The sequence below is a fragment of the Drosophila albomicans genome, chromosome X (genome assembly GCF_009650485.2).
Source record: "Drosophila albomicans strain 15112-1751.03 chromosome X, ASM965048v2, whole genome shotgun sequence".
NCBI classification, from domain to species: Eukaryota; Metazoa; Arthropoda; class Insecta; order Diptera; family Drosophilidae; genus Drosophila; species Drosophila albomicans.
In genome coordinates, this window is record NC_047627.2 from 11,255,630 (window position 1) to 11,276,824 (window position 21,195).

At 43.4% G+C, this 21,195-nt stretch overlaps 7 protein-coding genes across 10 annotated transcripts; 2 read left to right on the top strand and 5 right to left on the bottom strand.

Annotated features, from left to right (window-relative positions):
* Positions 1 to 1,188: 1,188 nt before the first annotated feature.
* Positions 1,189 to 2,478, bottom strand: LOC117570184 (chorion protein S36). Its single transcript, XM_034251665.2, has 2 exons — positions 2,237 to 2,478; positions 1,189 to 2,112 (listed from the first exon to the last, which is right to left on the bottom strand). Exons 1-2 carry the CDS (start codon positions 2,282 to 2,284, stop codon positions 1,312 to 1,314), a joined length of 849 nt encoding a protein of 282 aa, XP_034107556.1. The 5' UTR covers positions 2,285 to 2,478; the 3' UTR covers positions 1,189 to 1,311.
* A 966-nt stretch (positions 2,479 to 3,444) lies between these two features.
* Positions 3,445 to 4,849, bottom strand: LOC117571641 (vacuolar protein-sorting-associated protein 36). Its single transcript, XM_034253876.2, has 2 exons — positions 4,687 to 4,849; positions 3,445 to 4,602 (listed from the first exon to the last, which is right to left on the bottom strand). The coding sequence occupies exons 1-2, from the start codon at positions 4,759 to 4,761 to the stop codon at positions 3,499 to 3,501; spliced, it is 1,179 nt and encodes a 392-aa protein (XP_034109767.1). The 5' UTR covers positions 4,762 to 4,849; the 3' UTR covers positions 3,445 to 3,498.
* Positions 4,850 to 6,964: 2,115 nt separating this feature from the next.
* On the bottom strand, positions 6,965 to 8,819 carry LOC117578018 (uncharacterized). Its single transcript, XM_034263119.2, has 2 exons — positions 8,382 to 8,819; positions 6,965 to 8,311 (listed from the first exon to the last, which is right to left on the bottom strand). Exons 1-2 carry the CDS (start codon positions 8,722 to 8,724, stop codon positions 7,077 to 7,079), a joined length of 1,578 nt encoding a protein of 525 aa, XP_034119010.1. The 5' UTR covers positions 8,725 to 8,819; the 3' UTR covers positions 6,965 to 7,076.
* Positions 8,820 to 9,811: 992 nt separating this feature from the next.
* On the bottom strand, positions 9,812 to 13,144 carry LOC117570622 (uncharacterized). Of its 4 annotated transcripts, none has more exons than XM_034252396.2 (4): positions 11,713 to 11,851; positions 11,294 to 11,644; positions 10,664 to 10,761; positions 9,812 to 10,602 (listed from the first exon to the last, which is right to left on the bottom strand). In XM_034252396.2, the coding sequence occupies exons 1-4, from the start codon at positions 11,767 to 11,769 to the stop codon at positions 10,077 to 10,079; spliced, it is 1,032 nt and encodes a 343-aa protein (XP_034108287.1). In that variant the 5' UTR covers positions 11,770 to 11,851; the 3' UTR covers positions 9,812 to 10,076. The 4 variants fall into 4 exon arrangements, 2 of the variants coding, with proteins under 2 accessions (XP_034108287.1, XP_034108279.1); XM_034252388.2 differs by having other exon boundaries at positions 9,819 to 10,602; positions 10,664 to 10,764; positions 11,456 to 11,644; positions 11,713 to 11,847; XR_007955374.1 differs by lacking the exon at positions 9,812 to 10,602 and having other exon boundaries at positions 10,673 to 10,764; positions 10,850 to 11,644; positions 11,713 to 11,982.
* Positions 13,145 to 14,622: 1,478 nt separating this feature from the next.
* On the top strand, positions 14,623 to 15,796 carry LOC117577792 (sepiapterin reductase). The gene has a single exon (XM_034262717.2). It carries the CDS (start codon positions 14,755 to 14,757, stop codon positions 15,571 to 15,573), a length of 819 nt encoding a protein of 272 aa, XP_034118608.1. The 5' UTR covers positions 14,623 to 14,754; the 3' UTR covers positions 15,574 to 15,796.
* A 1,357-nt stretch (positions 15,797 to 17,153) lies between these two features.
* Positions 17,154 to 18,098, top strand: LOC117577790 (sepiapterin reductase). The gene has a single exon (XM_034262715.2). It carries the CDS (start codon positions 17,236 to 17,238, stop codon positions 18,019 to 18,021), a length of 786 nt encoding a protein of 261 aa, XP_034118606.1. The 5' UTR covers positions 17,154 to 17,235; the 3' UTR covers positions 18,022 to 18,098.
* A 290-nt stretch (positions 18,099 to 18,388) lies between these two features.
* Positions 18,389 to 20,269, bottom strand: LOC117577671 (splicing factor ESS-2 homolog). Its single transcript, XM_034262559.2, has 2 exons — positions 19,827 to 20,269; positions 18,389 to 19,766 (listed from the first exon to the last, which is right to left on the bottom strand). The coding sequence occupies exons 1-2, from the start codon at positions 20,170 to 20,172 to the stop codon at positions 18,601 to 18,603; spliced, it is 1,512 nt and encodes a 503-aa protein (XP_034118450.1). The 5' UTR covers positions 20,173 to 20,269; the 3' UTR covers positions 18,389 to 18,600.
* Between the last annotated feature and the right edge of the window lie 926 nt (positions 20,270 to 21,195).

A 21,195-nucleotide genomic window follows, 5' to 3' on the forward strand; every position in this document is an offset into this window, starting at 1 on the left:
AAGACTTTCTCTAGTCAAGTTAACTGCGTTAATTTGTTATATGATTCTTCTGCATATAAAAAAAAAAATTGCGAAAATATGCGAGAATATTATTCCATCATTTCAAGTATTTTCTTTCCATTATGAGTTTGATTCTTAATGAGTTGCACTTCAGTATTATTATTATAGTCTCTGTTTCCTTTAATTCCTTTGCTTGACTTCCAAAATAGTTCTTCTGCTTTCTCAATAGTTCTTCTGCTTTCTCAATAGTTCATCTGATTTTCTTTCTTAGATATTAAACATTAGTTTCTTTTAATATAATCTTTAATTAATACTTTCTGTATTAACTTTTGTTTGCCATTTATAATCGTTGTTTCTTTTACTACAATTTCTAGCAATAAGATTGAACTATTTCTCATGTATATTTATAATATAATTAGTTAATTTTTTAATATTTAATATGTAAAACTATAATATAGGTAATATCACAGTAATTACTTCATATATACTAGTTATTGTTAGATTGATTAACTCTTATTGCATAATGCAATGCCAAATAGAGGGAGCAAGTATATTTGAAATTATATATAATTATAAACAACTTTAATTTGGTGTCATAAGTAAAGTGTTTATACAATAAATAATTAAGCAATAATTGAAGCAATCTTTCTGGTTTCTTATTGCTCAATATCATTAAATAACAAACACGATTACTTAAGCAGATGATGTCTAATTAACTTAATTGAAAACTATGTGTTATAAATACCAAAAAAATGATTATATATTGTGATATACATAAATTATTATTTATCTAGAATAAATGTATTCTCATGTCATTTCGTTATCACGTCAACTCAACGAAAAGCGAATGGAAATTTCTTATTGAATTTGGAGCAGTCTCGATAAAGTGTGTGGAATCAAGTTCTATGGGAGTCAACAGAGTTGTCTTCAGCTGTCTGTCAGCTATAAAATTGCAGAAAGCGCAAATGCCAGCGGAATTTCTAAAACTGGCAACTGCAACTGATCAAGCGTAAAACTGCTGAAAACTCAAATATTACTCGACTGCTTAAAACGGGTCTTTGACCTTGGCCTCGTTTATTCTATGTTCTATATGCTCAATATATATCAATCTGTAAACTATATAATATATATGTATATGTGTGTGTGTGTGTGTGTATCAAATGAGAAAGACACAAATTGTAATTATATTTTAGGCTTTTTTTTATTTGCATTCAAAAAAAACAAATGTTTAAATTAATCATCCGCCTGGTTGGCAGGACTGCTCGATTGCATGGCAGCGCTGTGCGCTACTCGCACTCTTACGCACCCCACTTAATAGCTGGGAGAGCCATAGGGCGCTGGGCTGGCATACAGAGGAGAGTCAGCGCCGGCAGCGTAGCTATCGGAGCTGGAGGCAGCGCTGGCAGCCGAGGAGCTGGGCGAGCCATAGGATTGGGGCTGCTGGTAGGATTGGGGCTGGTTGTACGATTGTGGCTGGTTGTAGACGGGAGCAACAACTGGGGCCAGAGGAGCCTCGATCTTCTTGCCCGGCTTGTAGACCTTGACGTAGACGGGGTTAAGGCTCAAAGGTGTGGGCACCTTGTTGATCACCTCCTGCTGATAGATGACTGAGGGCTTGATCTTGTAGATGACGGGATTGCCGCGCACCACAGTCGGTGGGCCGCTGTTCACATGGGCTGGTGGTGCGCCGGGCTGGTGCACAATGATTGGGGGCAGAGGCTGTGTGGCAATCACCTGATGGTTGTTGTGGCCCGATGGCACCAACAGAGAACGGAACAGATGCTGATCAACGAACTGGGGCGAGACCACATTGATTTTGCCCTGACGGATGTTGCTGGCCAGATTGTTCTCGGCGAGAGATTCGGCAATATCCTCGGAGTTCTTCAGCTTCTGGTATGTGGGGTTCGAGTTGAGGGCCTGGAGTTGAGCCTGGACGCGACCCAGACGACGTGCCTCCTCGGGGGATGGCTGAATCTCAGCCTGGGCGGTCAGCTGGTTGGACGATGGCTGATTGCCACCGGTGGCAGCATTCACATACTCCTCCAGACCGGCCGATGGACCTCCGGGCAGATATTGGCCACCACCAGATGAACCATAATTAGCGCTCACCAGCTGTAAGAATGCCACAAACAAAGATTGAAGAGAATGAGTCTATGCATTTTTGGAGAGTTGTGCGAGTGGAGAGTGTGTGTATCTGTGTGTGTGTGTGTGTGGGGAGATTTGCTTTGAAACATACCGGTGCGGCGGCGACGGCGAAAAGCCCAAACCAAAGACCAAGTTGCATGTTGTGTGGTGTGATGCGTGATGAGTGTCAGCTCTCAGATGTCTACTGCTCGTCGGATCGTCGATGTGCTAGCTCTTTATAGCGGCCTATGCGCCACATCGATGCGCTTTTATATCGCACTCACATTGCTGCGACCGCCATGCACGACCCCCTAACTACGTGATCTTTGCGATGCCATTGCAGCCGCCAGCAACCAAGCCACCGATTTCATTTCCATTTCCGATTTCAAATTGTTGTCGTTGCTTCTCTACTTTAGCTGCTGTCTTCTGTGTGTATGAGTGTGCGTGTGTGTGTGTGTGTGTGTGTATGTTTTTTCTTCTCCCTCATTGTTCTGGCTGCTTGCTGTTGCTGTTGCTGTGGCTGTGACTGCCACGATCTCAGTCTGCTGGCTGCCTGTCTACTTGTACTTCTATTTATCAGCAGCCGATGCTCGCAGTCTTCTGCCGATCATCAATTGGCTAAATCCACGCAGTGCAACGCAGTGACAATTAAAGCGCGCTTAACTAACTCGGCTCTATTTGAGTTGATTTATTAATTTTTTTTTGATTAATTGCTATCAACAATAAAATGCAGATTGCCAATGAATGCGACACTGATACCACAAATGAAATCTACGAAGACTGATAATTTGTTGTTTATGCTCAGTTTTGAAATGTTTTACCATCAATTGTATTAACTGAAGTCTTCATATGTGTTTATTACTTTATTTAACGCACAGCACGAAGAAATTTTATGAGCCTAACTGACAAAAAACAGTGTTGTTAAATTCTCAACTCCACTTATTCGATTACAAAGCCTAATTGCAAGTGCAAAGTGCAGCTGTTTAAATCTGATAAGAATTATACTTATTTAAAGATTAGTGCTTTAAACATAAATGTATTGCAATTACTTTTTAAATAAGTCAAAGAATAAACGCTTTGGCAGCCTCGATTACTCAGTTTGCAATTATCGATAACATATCCTGCTAACGCATTGTCTATCGTTATCTAGTGAACTTTCATGGGCGCGGCAGCCATTTGCACAACTGCGAAACTCAATTACGTGAGTTTTGTGTCCAATCGTGACTGAAATAAGAGATGAATGCCAATTTGTTTGTATTTTCGTCTTCATTTATTTTATGAGCAACTATGTGTAAATAAATATGTTCTAGATGGCTAGCTTAGGCAATAGGGCTGTGTGTTTGTGTATGAGTGTGTGTATGTGTGTGTGTGTGTTCAGAGACCACGCTTGTAGAGCAAATAGGTGAGATCGCGGGTGGGCCGACTGCCGTAGTCATTGAATGGTGACTTAAATGGCAGTGGATTATCATTGTGGGCGGCATCGTCGCCTCGCAACGAACTGCCTCTGCTGCTGTTGGGTGAAGCGGCAGAGGTGGGCGTGGCCTGCGATTGAGCTGCATGCAAAGTGTCCTCGCTGGAGTTGATGATGCTCGATGGCGGCGGCTGCTGCTGTTGTTGTTTGTAACGATTTCGCAGTGAATGGCGCGATTTGTTGCGTGTGCGTGTGTGTGAGTGTTGGTGTTGGTGTAACTGTTGGTGTGAATGTTGGTGTTGGTGTAACTCTGGCTGTTGTTGTTGTTGTTGGTGTGTAACGTATGTGTGTGTGTGTTGCTGCTGACTTTGCATGCGTCTGTTATTGTTGTTGTGTGGGTGTGTGTAGCGTGAGCTGTGTTGGGTTGCGTAACCATTCGCCTGCGCATAACGCAGCTGCTCCTGTTGCCTCAAATAATTCTGCTTCAGTGCCATCGCCTCGCCATCGAGACTCAGCTGACTGATCAAATTCGGTTGTGCAAATTGTTGTTGTTGTTGCTGCTGCTGTTGCACCTCTGGCGGCCGCTCTGCTCCCGGCAAGTACTCATGATGCACTTCCTCGTGCACGCCGCCGCTGCTCGTCTGATTGATGATGCGATTGTAGTCGTCGTTGGTGCCGCCCACCTGCAGATGTATCGCATGCTTGAAGTCATCGCCCAAATGCTTGAGCCAGAAATCATCGTTGACATCGCCCGTGGTATAGATGCGTGTGGTCTGGCCACTCTTGGGCTTGCCCACGCCCGCACTGGTGGCGGCCATCACATCGATCACATCGTACTGACCCTCGGTGCTCTTGGGAGTGCTCATCGCATTCGCATTTGGATTCCTCTCGCCACCATTCGCATCGGCTGCACTCTCGTCGCTCACCATGTTGGGCTCCAGCTCGGAGCTCAGCTGCTCGACACGAGCGGCTTTACTCAGATCACCGCTAACCACCAGATCTGGGGCAATGCTGGTGGTGGAAATGCTGCCATCCATCGCATTGCTATTTGCAGACGTATCATTGCTCTAAGAAGAATATGCGAAATATTCCAATATATTGAATGTTTCACCAGCTGATTGAGAGAGAGATAGAGAGAGAGAGTTGCTCACCTGAGCCGTGGCCATGCTGATCATCATCACCATGAGCATTAGCGGCAGCCAAACGCTGTTGGCAGGCGCGCCCATTGTTCCAAATCTCTACGTGTGTGTGTGTGTGTGTGCGTCTCTGCTCAAAGCTGCTCTCACGGGCATCGACCAACTGAAGCCAGCGTCCGCCACGAACTGGACTTAAATACTCGGCTTGCGTGAGGTGTGCGCTTTGCCAAGACGTGATCTGCGATCACATATCAGATGCATCATCGAGCGCTCAACAACCTTCAATGCGTCTTGATGCGTCAGCCGACCCAGGGTCACTGAAAATCCAAGAATCTTCTCTGCTCTCCACGCTCTCAATGAATGCAACTTTGACCCAAACAGAGAGAGAGCAAGAGAGAGAGAGAGTTATAGTGACAGGGGGAGAGAGAATTACGATTACAACTATGTCATTGATGATCGCTTTTTCTCCATTGTACACACACACACACAAAATGGCGGCCATTTCCGGATTTCGCTTTTTGGCGGCAACTGTACGCGGAACCAGCGATCCATTCCACTGTTCCACAAAAAAACAGAAACAATAATAATACTATATATGTACATATCTGGAAAACAAAGCAATCAGCAATCCTTTTTTTTGTGCACTTTACATTCATCGCAGCTCGACTCAATGCTGATTGTTAATAACTTTTGCAACTGCTAGTGAATTGTTCATATTATATATGTTATTACTACTTTGCTTACACTGTGGGAATGTCTTGTATTTCGACTTCCGTCAAAAAGTGAACCAAGAAAAGAAAAGAGCACGATTGTCAAGCCACAGCTACAGCTACAAGATTGACAAAAGTAACTTAAGAATTAGTTACTTCATCAACAGCAATGTGTTTTTCTATCTGCAAATATCAGGAAATACGAGTAATACCCAATTCAAAACTTCTTTTACCTATTGTGAAATTATCAACAATAAAATTTCTTGCATTTTTTGAGCGACAATTTGAGTGTTGTTCTTTAGCTTAAAATGAATGTAGCTGAACTTTGCAATACAAATTATAGAACTTAATTTACTTGGTAATGCGAATGGTTAGTTTTTAAACTGCTGGAATTTATTTTAAATGAAATCTTATATAGAAAAAAATTCATTAAATATTATAATATAATATTATGATGAAGATGTTTCAGCCATGATTTCAGATATATTTTCTTCCACTAACTTTCTTTCAAACAAAATTTTAACAAATTTAATTCAATACCTCAAAGTTATTAAAGTATAAAAATGAATAGATTTAAAGTGATTTAAATTTTTCAAACAAAATTTTAACAAATTTAATTCAATACCTCAAAGTTATTAAAGTATAAAAATGAATAGATTTAAAGTGATTTAATTCCAATTACAAGGAATTTCTTTGGTTCTTGAAACTTATTAAATACAAAATTAATGTAATTTAATTGCAATTACTATTCAAAATTATTGAATAATAAAAATAAATGGAATCAATATAAGAATTTCTATATTTCTTCAATGTTTTTTAATAATAAAAATATATAGAGTCAATATAATTTAATTCCAATTACTAAAGAATTTCTTAAAAAAGAAAAGGAAGGTATTCTTTGAAGTAGATCACTTAAAATATTAGATAATATTATTCTAACAGAAAATGAATTTCATAAAATATTTCGAAAGCCAAAAATATTTTCACAAGCAACTCGCGTAGTTAAATTAAAACAAGGTTGCATTCAAAATTAGACACAAAAAAAAATAATAATAATAATAATAACAATAAGCATATTTTAATGCAAACAGTTTATTGAACAATTTGTGGAGCTGGAGCTCAGAAATGGAAAGATGAAACGTAGACAGAAAACGCACTCGAGACAGCGAGACACCGAAAAAACAAAGAGGTAGAAAGAGTAGACGAACGGACAGAGTAAAGAAAAAATAAATACAATTAAAAAAAATATAGACAAATGCATAAATATGTATATATGTACATATGTACAGAAAGAGAGAGAGGGCAGATGTTGAAGTGGGCCAATGGCCTAATTGCAATCTTTGTGCCTGGCTCAGCAGAATTCGGACTCGATTGTCGTTTGGCCCAAATTGCCCATTGCCTCATCTACGTCTGCTTCTTCTTCTTCGTCTCGTCTGCTTGTGTTTTAGCTTGAGTACCCAGAAGAACCGGAATCGGAATTGGAATCGGAGCCATAGCCATAGCCACCAGAAGCGTAGCCGTAACTGAAATATACGAAATAAAGAAAACGCCAACAATTATTTTCCATTTATTTTTTGTTTCGTTTTTTTCTCTTTTTTTTTTTGTGGTTGTATTTTAAAGGTTTCTTTATAGTTAAAACTAGAGAACTATATATGTATAGTAGTATTATATTACAAGTGGATCCCACAAGAGATTCTAGAACCAGGCACGCAGATAATCGGTTATCGGCGGCACATTATACGATTCCACATTATACCCGTTGTGGGAGTGAGTATTGAAGCCGTAGGTCTTCGATGGCGTCGTTGAATAATCGGCTCGCACAGCCGATTCCGGTTCGGTGGACGTATCAAAGCCCCAACCACCTAGACGACCATCGATCAGTTTCTTGAGAAAATCGGTTGTCTGCTTCTTTTGCACCGGCTCGGGATCCACCAGCGAACCACCGTAATGCGACTGGGGATTAGCGTAGTCTGGGTGCTGATACACAATGCCGGAGATGATGCTATCGAGTTGAGTGTCCGCCACATGTTCCACCGGATATCCGCTGCCAATGCCGCGGCGATGGATCGCTTCCAGATCGCCGGCAAATTGCAGCGGCGTCGAGCTCTGCTCCAGCGGATCGGGCACCGAGGTGGTCGACAGCAAGCTGCGCAGTTGCGAGTCATCGACGAACTTGTACTCATTGTACGATCCGGCCAATGGCGATGGTATCTGATGCTCCGGATAATAGCTGAGCGCTGAACGCTTCGCAGGTATCGAGTTGACCAGCGATGGTTGCTCCACATCCGTCTCGGCTTGCTCCGCCTCGGACTCTTCGTTGTTTGGTTGTTCGGTGCTGCTCACTCGTATTCTCGCTTCGGTCTCGGTGGTCTCGGGGGGCGGCGGTGCGCTGGCTGTGATGGCACCACAACAACCGCCTCCTGTATGGCACTGACCGCGCTTAAAGTTCGGATTGAGCGTCTCGGGCATGAATTGGATGATCTCGGGCGCCGTCAGATCCATCTTGGCACGCTCCTGCTCCAGCAGATCGTACTCACCCTTGATGTCGCGCTTGCGACGCGTCCCAAAGCCGGGCCAGCGTTTGCTGTGCTTGGCACTCAACACGGTGGCTTTCTTGGTCTTACGCTTGGCTGCGATCTCTGGCGCCGCAGCGGGCAGCAGGCCAAAGAGACGCATCTTGTGCTGTTGCTCTGGGGACATATCGAGGTCCTTGTGATAGTACTTGACGTAGCGAGCTGGACGCGATTGCAGCTGCTGTTGGCGCATCAAACGCTTGCGCAACAACGAACCATGTGAGCTGAGATCGCGACGACGACGAATCGCATTCGTACTCGCTTTCGTACTCGAATTGATCTGCGGGGTTACGTACCTTGGCTTGTCAGCGGAGCAGCTGCTGCAACTGCAGCTGGACTTCTGGGCAGCACGACAATCTAAACGAGAAACGAAAGAAGAGGAGAGTGAGCATATTTTAGTCGACTCAACTCGACTGGGGAGACTCACCCGACTTGTGAACGGCAACGCGATCCACCTTGGCATAGAGCTTCGATGGCTTGTTTTTGGGTGGCACCGGAGTGCGCGGTTGCTCCACGGTGAAATCGAAACTGTAGCTGATCTTGGCCTTGGTCTGCACGGGTTTCTCCACACGATAACCGTAGTCGCCGCCCTCGTATTTCTTTGGCTTGGGCGGGTTAGGCACATTTAGCTGATAGCCCAGTTTGGTGGGGCAAGCGCAGCCCTCGTCACCGGTGTAGATCACTTGAACGGGTGCTGGGGCGGCCAACGTTCTAATCTCGGCCAGCATCAGTAGCGTCAATGCCACTGTGATCGATTGTAATGTTAGCATTATTATTTTATCGGTGGTGTATCGTTATCGGTATCAAATGTGTGTGTGGCGGTCTGCTTTGGTGTCGAACGTTCTGGCTACTAGCCAAAACTTGGACCGTCGCATTCTTTATATCGTCTTTGCCACCCATCCAGTGCAATCTCTCACGCAGCCCCAAAACAACCACGTCTGGAGCACTCGCTGCTGTCTGTCTGCTGCTTCTGCTGCTGTTTGTTGTGTGTGGCAAGCAGCGACGACGACTGCGCGCGTTGCTTGAACTTGAACTTGAACAGTGTTTTTTCTCATATGCAGAGCTCTAAGTTATTGCTTTTGTTGTTGTATTTGTTGCTGTTGCTGCTGACCTTTTCAAATTATTTTGCTCTTGCGATGTTTTCAGTCAAAAGTCATGTTTCCAGCGTTCGTTGATTTCTGATTTCAGTGCCGAAAGCCGCACTTGTTGGACTTGCACTTGCACTTGGGATTAAAATAAATAATTGCTTCAACTGCACTGCTTGACACTGCTTGCTTGCTACCCACCGACGCCATCTTTCACTGCGCAAAGCTATCGATTGGCCTGACCAATCGATTATTATCAATAACAGCCCGCAACTTTTTGTTTTTGCTTTCTGGTCTTGTGAATTTTTGCATTGAGTTAATTCATTCAATCGTTCTTCGCTCGCTGGCTTAAAAGCGTTGTATACTTTTAGGGCAAAAAAAGTGTAGATTACAAATTCTGCAGTTAATGGCGTTTCTTTGCTTATCGCATTCATTCACGCATTATACCCGCTAAGCTATAATTTAGAAGGCATGTTGATGAGATGAGTTTTTAAACTAACTTTCAGTATACACGATAATGATGAATTTTAAGAAGCTTCTCTAAATTTGAAGACAATCGGCAAATTAAATTTGGTAATCTTATAATACTAAGTGCAGCTTCTTTCTATATTCCCTTTGAAATGTGTAACGGGTATCTTGAAGTCGAGCACACTCGACTGCAGTTTATTTACTTCATTTTTTGTTGTTTTCATTGTGATCAGAAAGTCATGTTTATCGGGCGTACAGTTCTTGGAAATAAAAGTTTGGCTCAGTCATCAGTTTCAACTGAGTCTCAAACGAGCTACAAACCGTTTTTTGTTTGCTCTTGAAATTATTGATAAACAAACATTATTTATCACACAAAATTGTGTTTGGTATCTTTAACGGATTATGCCGTGAATTTGTATTTTCCTATAATAAAATTTTGGGTGCAAAAGTGTCTACAATTGAATTTGCTAAGCAATTATTCTAATACATCCATCCAACTAATCAACGAACTAAACTCATTTACAATTATGTACAGTGGGAGAGAGAAGTGTGTGTGCGTAAAGCTAATCCTAATAGCTATCGCTCATCAGCTCCTGGCGTCGTGCACTGCGATACGAGGTGACGCGTCCGGGCTTGAAGCCACAGTCGACGGACACCTTGCCGCCCACTTTGCCGTAGCTATCGCTGTCGCTGCTGCTGGAGTATGATGATTTGCTGGAGGTGATCTTCTTGAACTTGGGATTCTTGTACTGTTCGGTAATGTAGCCCAACTGTTTGTATGTCAGCTGTGGCACGTCGTCATCATCGCCGGTGTTGTCCTGTTCCTCCTCCTCAACGTATTCCTCCTCCTCTTCCTTGGCGGCATAGGTGCGCTTCTTAAGCGTAATCACTTCGCTCTTCAGCTTGAACAGATTCTCCTCGGGCACATTGGAGAAGAAGACCTTCTGCTGTCCATCCACCGGTTTCTGGGCAAAGCCATAGGCCAACTTTGCCTCAGGGACATTGATCGCCTTGCCCGCCTGGGCAGCTAATCCCACACTGATGGGATCCGCAGCTGGGCTGTTGTCCTGTGACTTTTCCGCAGCGTACGCAATGCTAGGGGATAAGGGAAGGGGATTAGCTAGGGAAATCATAGCTAGCATATTTCTACACTCACTTATCATAACTGGAGCTGGAGCTGCTGCTGCTGCAGCTAGTGTAGCTACTATCGCCGCTGTCGCTCTGCTGGCAGCCGCAGGTGGGTTTGCATGGCGTCTTCTGTGGAAATGATGGAATATCGAAATTAAGTGTCGGAGCTCTTCTATCTTGGCATGCAGATTGTTGATGCTACTTGCGCACGTACGACACGATAATGATGATTATGATGACGACGGTGGGCAAGCGAGACGGCAGCATGTTGCTAATGACGATGACGATGATGATGATGATGATGCGGTTGTTATTCTTGATGATGACGCGTTAGCTGAACGCTGCTGCTGTTGGCCTATTACTGCCCATGCTGGTGGCCTCTGATAACACGCGCATGCGGAAACACAGTGCGCTCTCGTTCTGCTTCTTACTCTTCACTATTTAGTGTTACTGTTGTTATTGTTATCGTTATCGATCAAAGAGGATGCTTGACATAATATGTATGTGATTTGTGTGTGCTGTTTTAAGCTGGTTATTAGTACTGGGGGCGAGGGAACTTAAGTCTATCATATAGTTATATAGTTGGTTATCCCACTGGGGTGTTGGTTAATCACAGGCCATAGCCGTAGCCGTAGCTGGGCGGCGGCAGCATTTGGACGCCACGTCGCCGGTGGCATTCCACTTGCCCCATGCGCTGCAGACGCTGCAAGCGCTCGGCCAGACGCTGTGCCGCCAGCGTTTTGGCCTCGATGGCGCCCTCGAGCATGCGACGGCTCAAGAGATTGTTAAACGCGTGCACATATTGAAAGAGCTCACGTACTTTGCCACACGTCTTGGGCAACTGAGCGGGCTCGATCAGTTGCTTGCTGCACCAGCAGTTATCGCCAATTGGCGATAAGTTCACATCGCTGGGCTCATAGTAACGCGGCTTGGGACGCACTATTGTCGGACCCTGACAGCTCTGGCAGTAATCCGTGCCCTTCTCCGAACACACACAGGCGGCCAAAAGCTGCAAAAACATAAAACAACACTCAAGTTACAGGTGGCTCCATCTGGCGACAACACTTTCGCACTTACGCCTTGCAAGCAGTGCAGCGAAAGCAGCAAAGTCAACAGCAATTTGCAGGCATGCATTTTCACAGTTATTTTGTATTTGTTTTTGTTTTGTTGGTGTACTGGGCGATTATCGATTGTCGCGTGCTGTCGCTGTTGTGTTCTGCACTCGTTAAACGTTTGAATTGACACAGCAGCAGCCCACACGTTTTATACCCCAAGTTGAACTAGAGACGACTTTACTTGTAATACCCGAGAGTCAAAGTGACGAAGGGTATGATGGGCAAGGTCAAACATTGGTTTAAAATAACTAAAGATTTCTGTTACACATTAGAAATGGTTTTACAACAAAATGAATTACACCACAGTGCATAATTATCACTTATAAAATCTTAAAAATTTCTGTTTTGAAATTTGAGTTTAAAGAAAAATTAATTTATAAAATGCACCGTCTAAATAAGAGAACATATATAAATTCACTATATGAATATTTTTAATTCTATTGAGAACATATATAAATGCATTTTATGTGTCAAATAGAAATTGCATTTGCTTTGCTCACAAATAATATTTTTCACAGCGGGTATTTTAACGTCAATCACTTACCTTTTGTTGCTGTTCTTAAGCCATGTGCTTCTGCGCTCATTCTCATTGCGCTGAGTGCGATTCACGTTAAATGAAATTCGGCATCGCATTGGCAAACATCACCAAGGAGAGAGAGAGAGAGAGAGACACGACGCTTTCCTCGCTTTTCCACTCGTCCAGGGTTAAACACCTAGGTTCAAATGGTGCATTGCCACTTTCGCTCGCTCTGCTGCACGTGCTCGATGTGGTCCAAAAACGAAAAGACTAGTGTCGAGTGGGATTTTGGTTGTGGGATGCAGTTTTTGATAAACACAACATTGCAAATTCCATGAAATTCATATCGCTAACGCTCTGCTCTCGTTGTCACATCGCCGCTGTCGCTGTCGCTGCCGACGATGACGACGACGCTGACGACGACGTCGACGTCGACTGCGCTGTTGTTGTCGCCAAAACTAAGTGAAAAGTTCTTGCAAATTAATGCGATTAATTTTGCTCCCAATTTGCCTATCGCTCGACAAATAAATTGGGTCAACGACAACGTCTGTGAGATTCCCGTTTGTCTCGCCATTAACCTAATTTATGTTTATGCACAAAAAAGCGACGCATTGTTTACCACAATTTGTTATTGTTCGCAAATAGTTTCACTTGCACTTGTTGAGTTTTCAAATGTCGATACATGGTCGCTTATCGATAGCCCCAAATCGTGTTCTATCGAAGGTCTAAAGTCCGTTGTGCATTAATCGAAATAACAGCATTCGATTATATTTGAAAACGTGTGATTTGATATTACGTTGTTTATTTATAAGTCAGAGAAATGGGAATAATACATATATTGAACCTTTTGTTGCTTCTGTTCTGCAGTTAAATTATATAATATAATCGACTGATTTGAATTCATTCATTTCTAATCTCTAATTATATTATGCAAATATTGTTAACAAAAAAAAATCCATCGATTCTGCAGTTTTGAAACTGCAACATTGAATCAATCACTAAGTGACTAATCTCAACAGCATGTTATTACAATCTTTATAACCCCAAACAACAATTTCGCTTATTTTCTTTGTATACAAGTTATCTGGTTAAAAACTATGCGCCACATTGTCTAGTCCGGAAAAAGTCAGTGAATACAAGTAAGAAAACAAAACTACATCAAGTCGAATATTAAATACGCTTGCTAGCCGAAGAGCATGTCTACGATTATGAGGAATGAAAAATAAACTTTATGTTCAGCCATTTATAATATATGTACATATGTATGTAGATGGAAACCCCCATAGTGAGAGTTGCAGATGTCCAGCTGAGACGATCAGCAGCTGAGCGCGTGTGCAGGAATGATTGGGACCACGTTGGGCAATTACAAGTGACCACGGTCATGGCTCGCCATGGATGCGCACGGCAACAGAGTCAAGTCCAGCAAGTTCGATTATCATCATTATGCGGCAGACGTAACAAGTGGGACAGCGACAGTTAGGTGGGCTCGACTCTGAGATACTCCCCGTGACAAAAATACGATTTCTATTGAGAGTAAATATAAACTAGAAAACACCTTAAACACTTAATCCTCAAATAGGAGACAATTGTAGAATATTAAAAGCAAAATAATGATGTGGAATTAGATCTACAAAGAGTGTTGGAAAGTGCATAGCAAAAGCCACAAAGGCATTCATTATATAAATATCGATTAGTGATATATCGGAACTGATATCGACCTTAAAGTTAAAAGCGTCGGTTAGTGTTGTGATGCGACAATAAGTGATAGACAATAAAAAACATATAAAACTAAAGTACTAAAGCGTAAAAGTGCTACTAATTATTTATTTTGCTTGTCTGGTGTAAAACTTAAATGATATAACTATCTTTTTCAATAAATAGTTATTAGAATATCGTAGTAGCAGAATATTGTTAAACTTAATAAAATAAATAAAGTTTTAACTTGCAGGACTGGGCATAAAAACAAATAAATAAATAACTCAATCACAAAAGAAAAACGAAAATAAAATCAAAGCAAAGCTGGATTCCAATTTGAATTCTATGTAGATAACTTTCGCAGAGATCGAATTGACAAACGGACATGGGTTGGCATACCCTTTTACCCCTTGCAGCTTTTAGGTGGGTATCGAAGACACGACTCGTGGACGACGGTGACGGTGACGGTGACGACGAGCTGAGTGTGGGAGAAAACCCCTAGACTCAGACTCAAGAGATAGTAGTACAGTCGAGTCGCAACTGAATTCGATTCCGTGTCACAAGCGACACAAAGTTGAAATGTTCCCATATAAATCGAATATATAGTATAGATGAGACGCTTATCAGCCCAGGCACCGAGTCAAGCTGTCGATCGAAAGCGAACTCATCGGATTAGTACAATTGTACAGTCCAAAGTGAACACAACAGCAGCGCTTCTGCAGTCGGAGCATCTTCTTACTACTTCCCAAGTTGACATCCTTCAACAAAAACCAACTAAACAACAACTTAGAAATGGCAGCAAAGAGAATGGATTTAAATGTGCCCACGTTTCTGGTGCTGAGCGGTTGCTCCAATCCGCTTGGCCAGACGCTTGCCCAGGAGCTCTGCGGTCGCCTGGCCGCCGGTTCGGTGGCTCTGCTGCTCGACGAGAGTCCGGAGCGATTGCAAACGCTCGCTCAACTGCTGAGCGAACAACAACAAGTGCAACCGGATGCGGTGCAAATCTTTACGGGTCAACGATTGATGGATGCGGAGCAGCTAATGGAGCAGATATTGCAAAAGAACGACTCAAAGGGATGCTTCCAGCGCAGCATCATTGTGCATAACGAGGGCGATGCTGCGACCCATGTGCTGATCGAGCCACAGTCCCCGAAGGAGTGGAACGCCTATGTGGAACGTCAGTTGATGGCACCGGTGGCGCTCAATCAGCGCTGGTTGCGCGCCAAGCAGCTGGCTGGCATCGAGAAGCTGGTGATCAATGTGACATCGTCGCTGCAGGTGCGTCCGCTGATCTTCAACACGCTGCTGTGCTCCTGCAAGAGGGCGCGGGACATGTATTTCCGTGCCATGGCTGCCGAGGAGCAGCGCTCCAATGTCCATGTGCTCAGCTATGCGGCGGGACTCTTCAAGACCCACGACACGCAGTTGGACATTAACGGTAACATTGTGGATCCCGAGCAGCTGTTGGGCGGCATGGATCATCAAAAGGAGCAGAAGGCGCTGCCACGTGTGCAGCCATTGCAATCGACACTCAAGTTGATCAACATACTGGAGCAGAAGGCCTTTGTCTCCGGTCACGATGTCGACTACTATGACACATTTGTCTTATGAGTAGCAACGCAGTCGTGGCCCATGCATCCAACCTGTGAGTGGATCGCATTGACACGGACTGCTGCAGACGCGAACGTAAACATGGCTGACGATTTATACACACAATTTACTATGAAACTACTGCTTGCAACGGAAATGAATAAAATTTGGCAACTGTTGACGACTCTCGTGCTCGAAATGGCGCAATGCACGTGTAACGGAAACGGAACACACGAAAACGAAACACATATAATCATTGATTTATTTTTCTTGTTGGGTGGCGGGTGGCTTGGTTACGGGGCAAATTCTGCTTTTGGGGAATCTCTCATCTCACTATCGCGCGCTTCTCTTTCTCTCTCTCTCTCGCTCTCTTGGTGTAAGCTCAGCAGCCGTTGAACCATTCACAGACAAGCAGCCATGATCATTGATAAGACGCAATCACGATTGCCGCCGGCTCAGCAACAGAGTAAAAGTAAAAAGTGCGAGGCGCATGACCCACGTTCAAAACAACGGCATAATTAAGATAGAGAAATAGACAGAGAGAGGTGGAGATGTTGCCAGCATACAGTAACAAACGCTATCAATTAATATACAGAGAGAGAGAGAGAGAGTGGAAGAGTATACAATTTATTTCCTAATCGCAGGTTTTATAACCCTAAAGCTGCCAACTTTAATTTGAATCAGATTTCAAAGTCGATTGAGCCGTTAGTCAGCAATCGATTTCAGTTTTAAGGCTATCGATTGTTGTCACAGGGTGTTCAGATCTCGCCTGTTTATTTGAACAAGTAGCGCCTCAAAAATACCAATATACTTTACATGGTGTAACCAGTTAATAATTTGAAATTGAATTTGTGGTCACGCTGATGTGCTAAGAAAATTGATTTGGCATGCAATTAAATAATTTTTGTTGAGTTTATTAGTTAATGCAGCTGTATTTCTATGGGCTGACGTAACTGACAATTGGGAATAACTAAATCGCTAGTTAAGCATATCGCTTGTTTGCATTCATTTCGAGATGCGTGACCTTGAGTGTTTTGTTGCAAGAACATTCCGCACTTATGGTTGAGCAGCGTTCGTTGCTTGAGTGGATGATAAGCCGCATTAAGCAACAACAAGAAATTTTAGCTTGATTTAAATTGCGACAATTAATAACAATTATCATTTAAATGTGGCGATAACCTTTTTATGTCGCTCATCACACAGATTCAATCGATGCAGCAGCACTCAACAACAAAGTGTTAAGTAGGCTACTTCACATACACACACACACACGCACACATGAACTGAAATGGAAAGCTCGCTTCAAATTCCCAATGAGTAGAATGTGTAACAACTTGTTACTAACAAGAAATTGGTGTATACAAAAATAGAAAATAACTACGAAAACAATTTTACTAAAATATGTATGCACATTAAAATGCAATAATGCATTTCAGTTTTAATTTGCAATTTTAATGAGCCATTGAACTAGAAGTGTGTTCAGAACTCCGCAACAAAATTAAAACATGCGCGCACACTCACTCACACGCACACATGCACACGTAACCGGTATGTGAATGTAAGCAATCGAAAGCTTTCGCCAAAAGCTGTTTTGAAAGCTGCGCTGAAAAAAGTCAGCAACACTCACTCAACCAACTGTTGCAGCTTAGATTTTAGTTTAGCAATTGCCTTTCGCCTTTCGCCATGGATCTGAATCAACGCACTTACTTGCTGGTAACAGGCGCCTCTCGCGGCATTGGCCAGGAAGTGGCCCAACAATTGTCCCGTCAGATCAACGCCGCCGCCTCCATTGTGGTGCTGCTGGGTCGAAGTGAATCTCAGCTGCTGGCCACCAAAGAGAACATCTTGAGCGATCGCCCAGAGCTGGCGGTGCACACATATTCACTGGAACTGGCGACTGCCCAGGCGGCGGACTTTGCTCGCATTCTGGACGAGACGCTGGCGGGCCAAAATCTGAAGGAGCTGCAACGCGCCATTGTCATCCACAATGCGGGCACCTTGGGCGACAGTTCGAAGCATGCCCGCGACTTGGGTGACACGGCGCTGCTGGAGCAGTATTATCACATTAATTTGTTCTCGACGCTCGCACTGAATCGTGAGTTTATGCGCGTGTTTGCCGAGGTGCCCAAATTGATTGTGAATCTGAGCACATTGGCTGCTCTGAAGCCCTTTCCTTCCATGGCCTACTATTGCACCGTGAAGGCGTCGCGAGAGATGTACTTCCGTGTTCTGGCCGTGGAGGAGCCGGCGGACAAGACGCTAGTGCTCAACTATGCGCCCGGTGTCATCGATACCCAGATGACGCTGCAGCTGCAGCACGAATCCCACGATGCCAACGTGACGGCCACATATAAGAAGCAACGCGATACGCAGACAATGTTGAAAGCAGAGCAGACAGCACAGAAGCTAATCGATGTGCTGCGGGCGCAGAAATTCCAGTCTGGCGATCATGTGGATTACTGGGATTAAACAGATACTTTGAATATGGGTTGTGGACTTGCTATGTATTCCAAACTAATGTTAAATAAACTATATATCGCACTGGATCACTTAGGATTTGTTGTTGCGGAATTCTTCAAATATTAAATGAGGATATAAGTAGTTTAAAATATTTAAAAAAAATCATACTTATTGTGATGCAATTTAATTTGCTTTTAAATTATAGATATTCAGTTGAATCATAAAAACTTTTCATTTCAATTTTTTTCGTAGAATACCTTCACTGAAATCTGGAAAAATGTTTCATTATTAAACATGTTTAAATACAAATCATTCTAATTAAAGTGCAAAACAAATGGAAATTTAATAATTATTTGTACGCAAGATTCCTGCTGTATTTATTACATTTTTTTAGGCAAAAAAAAATACCTGAGGAATCCTCATTTCTTGCATAAACTCTCTAAATATGCATACAAATTATTCTTATTTAATTTACGAAGAATAACAAAATATTCGACTCCATTCCTACCATGAATTTCTAGGCCAACTGTTGTTCACTTCATCATCAAATCAAATCTACATTAGCAACAATTGCAACTAGAATGTATCTCAAAAGAAGTCGGCGGCGGCGCTGCGTCGCTTTGTGGGAATCTTGAGCAGATCATCGGTGAGCGTGGAGCCCGTGTCAATGGGCGTTGCCTGACGACTGCTGCTTCTGCTGCTGGACGAGATTGGTGTCTGCTGCTGCTGTCTGCTGTCACTGTTAATCACATTTGATGAACGCACCACTTTCGGTGTAATCTTCAGTTTGTTCTTCGTAGTAGCGGGCGATGGCGTTAGGAACGGCGTATGATTGCGCATGCCTATCTTGCCGGAGGCCAGACGACGTGCTGCCGGCGACATGCTGGCCAAACGCTCCATGTTGGAGCGCACGAATGGCGATCCAATGTTGCGGCGTGCCGTATTCAACGCCTGCTGCTTCTGATTGCGCATCTTCTCGCTCACCTTCTCGGCCAGCGCAATGGCAATGTTCTCGCGTCGCGAGTTCTCGTTAATGCGAAACGAGGGTCCAGCCGTAGTGCTGCGCAGTGGTGTATCGCCGCCATCCAGGCGAAATGGTGTGCCATCGATTTCTCCCCACGTCATGATGGGCGAGAAGGCTTCGCCGGGTCGCGGCGATGGGGAACGCAGCAAATCAAAGCCACGTATACGTGGTGTTGCGGTGCCGCTGCCAATCTCTTCTTCGGCTGTTGCGGCATTGCCTGCCTCATCCTGGTGACCCATATGCATTGCTGGCAGCCTGGTGGCCTTGTGCTGTATGCTCTGCTTGCGTTCGGCGAGTTGGACACGCTCCTGTTCGGTTAGTTCAACGCCGTCGGGCACATACATGATTGAATTCATATTCGTGTATTTCCAGGTCTCAATCTTGCGCAGCGGATCGGGTTCCTCGAACTGTTTCTCAATGCTGGGCAACATCAAAGCGCGCTGCAGCTGCTCGGCAGACAAGTGTTCGTGGTTGTAGAGTACCGCGTATTTCTGGCGCAGCTTCGCCTCAGCGGTCTCGATGATCTCCTGAAAGCTTTGATTGTCCTCGCTGGTATAGTGCTGTAAAAACGAGTCCAGCGACATTTGACTTGCAATGCCCTCCTGGCAGCCGCCCTCAACGTCACTTCTGCTGCTCTTGTTGCTTCTATTGGACTGCGGTGTCTCGGCGCGCGGCGTTGCACCGCCATTTGCAGTGCTCAGAGGCGTTTCGAATGTGGCGGGCGACATGGCTGCACAAAATACAATATTTTCGCTACTGTTAGTGCTCGGCAATTGATTTGACAGCTTACCATTGTTGCGGCCAGCGGTGCCGCTTCGGCTGCCAGTGCCAGGGAAGCGTCCCATGCTGTAGCGTGCTCGAATTTCGGCCATTTGCAGAAAGTCGCGACGCCCCTCCGCGTCCAGGTAATCGTTTTGGGCACGCAGTCGCTCCAGATCGGGAAAGAAGTCACGTTGTATGATCTTGGACATCTCCTCGATGTAGCGCTCCTCGGTCAGAATTTTGGGTTTCACTTTGCGACGTTCTGTGTGGCTGGGCAACGGTCTCTTGAATTCGGCCAGTGCTGTATTTTGTGCCTTCACCATTTCCATGGCTAGACTGCCAGGTGTGCTGGGCGTTCTGGGCGTATCGGCCATTGTGTGTTTGCCAATGTTTATTTATGTGGGTAATTTCTTTCGTACAAACAAGGAAAACAAACGTTTGAAGCAGTGTGACCGTAGCTTGAGTTTACAAATGTACAATTAATGGTCAGTTCAGTTGAAAGTCAGCTGGGAAGTTGCCAGATCGCCAGGCGACAAATTTATCGAATAATCGATTACACAAAGGGCACTTCCATGTTGATACAATTTAATTGAAAAAGCTGTTATTTTCGAATTTATCATTTCGCTATATTTGTTTGTAAACATATAACAGAATATACAAATAAAGTCTTATCTTGTCCGCGAAAGTTTTTGATACATCTTTGTAGTAATTAGGCAGCACTAAATTAAAAAATCAAGCCGATGGCATTACGTGACGAAAAATGGAAGTGAGTCTTATGACTGCCTCATAAAATCTCTAAACTCTGTGAATTGGGTTATATCTTCTTTATACAACTATTTTGAATCGTCAATCTATAGGATTATTGTTGTTTTTTGCTGTTGTACGAAGAAGTTATATTAAACAAAAATCACGACCCCCCTTGTAAATCAATTAAACTACTTTAATCTATTTCAAAAAATAGTAGGTTCTATGCAATAGATACAATACACAATAAAACGAATATAAAATAAATAATAAAATATAATATACATTTTTGTAATATTTGTAAGAAGATGTGGCATTGATGGCTTGATTTTTTATACCATTAATTTTTTTGTTGTGTTTGTTCGCTTCTTAAAAGCAGATTTTGTATTGCTATAAATTAACTTTTGAAAATAGGGTAGTGACTGCTTTCGTCTGCTTTACATGCACTGCTTTGATTACGTTTTTAAACCAGCAAGCAGTGCAAAATCAATCGAAGAGTTTTTAAAGCTGTGAGCAACCCTTGTGGCAATTATCATAGGTCCATTTACTCGAAAATGTTGTTAGTCATAAATAGAATTCAAACTCAATCGAATATATTTTAGAAATTAAAATTGCAAAATATAGCAATGGATTTATTAGCAAACATTATGCTA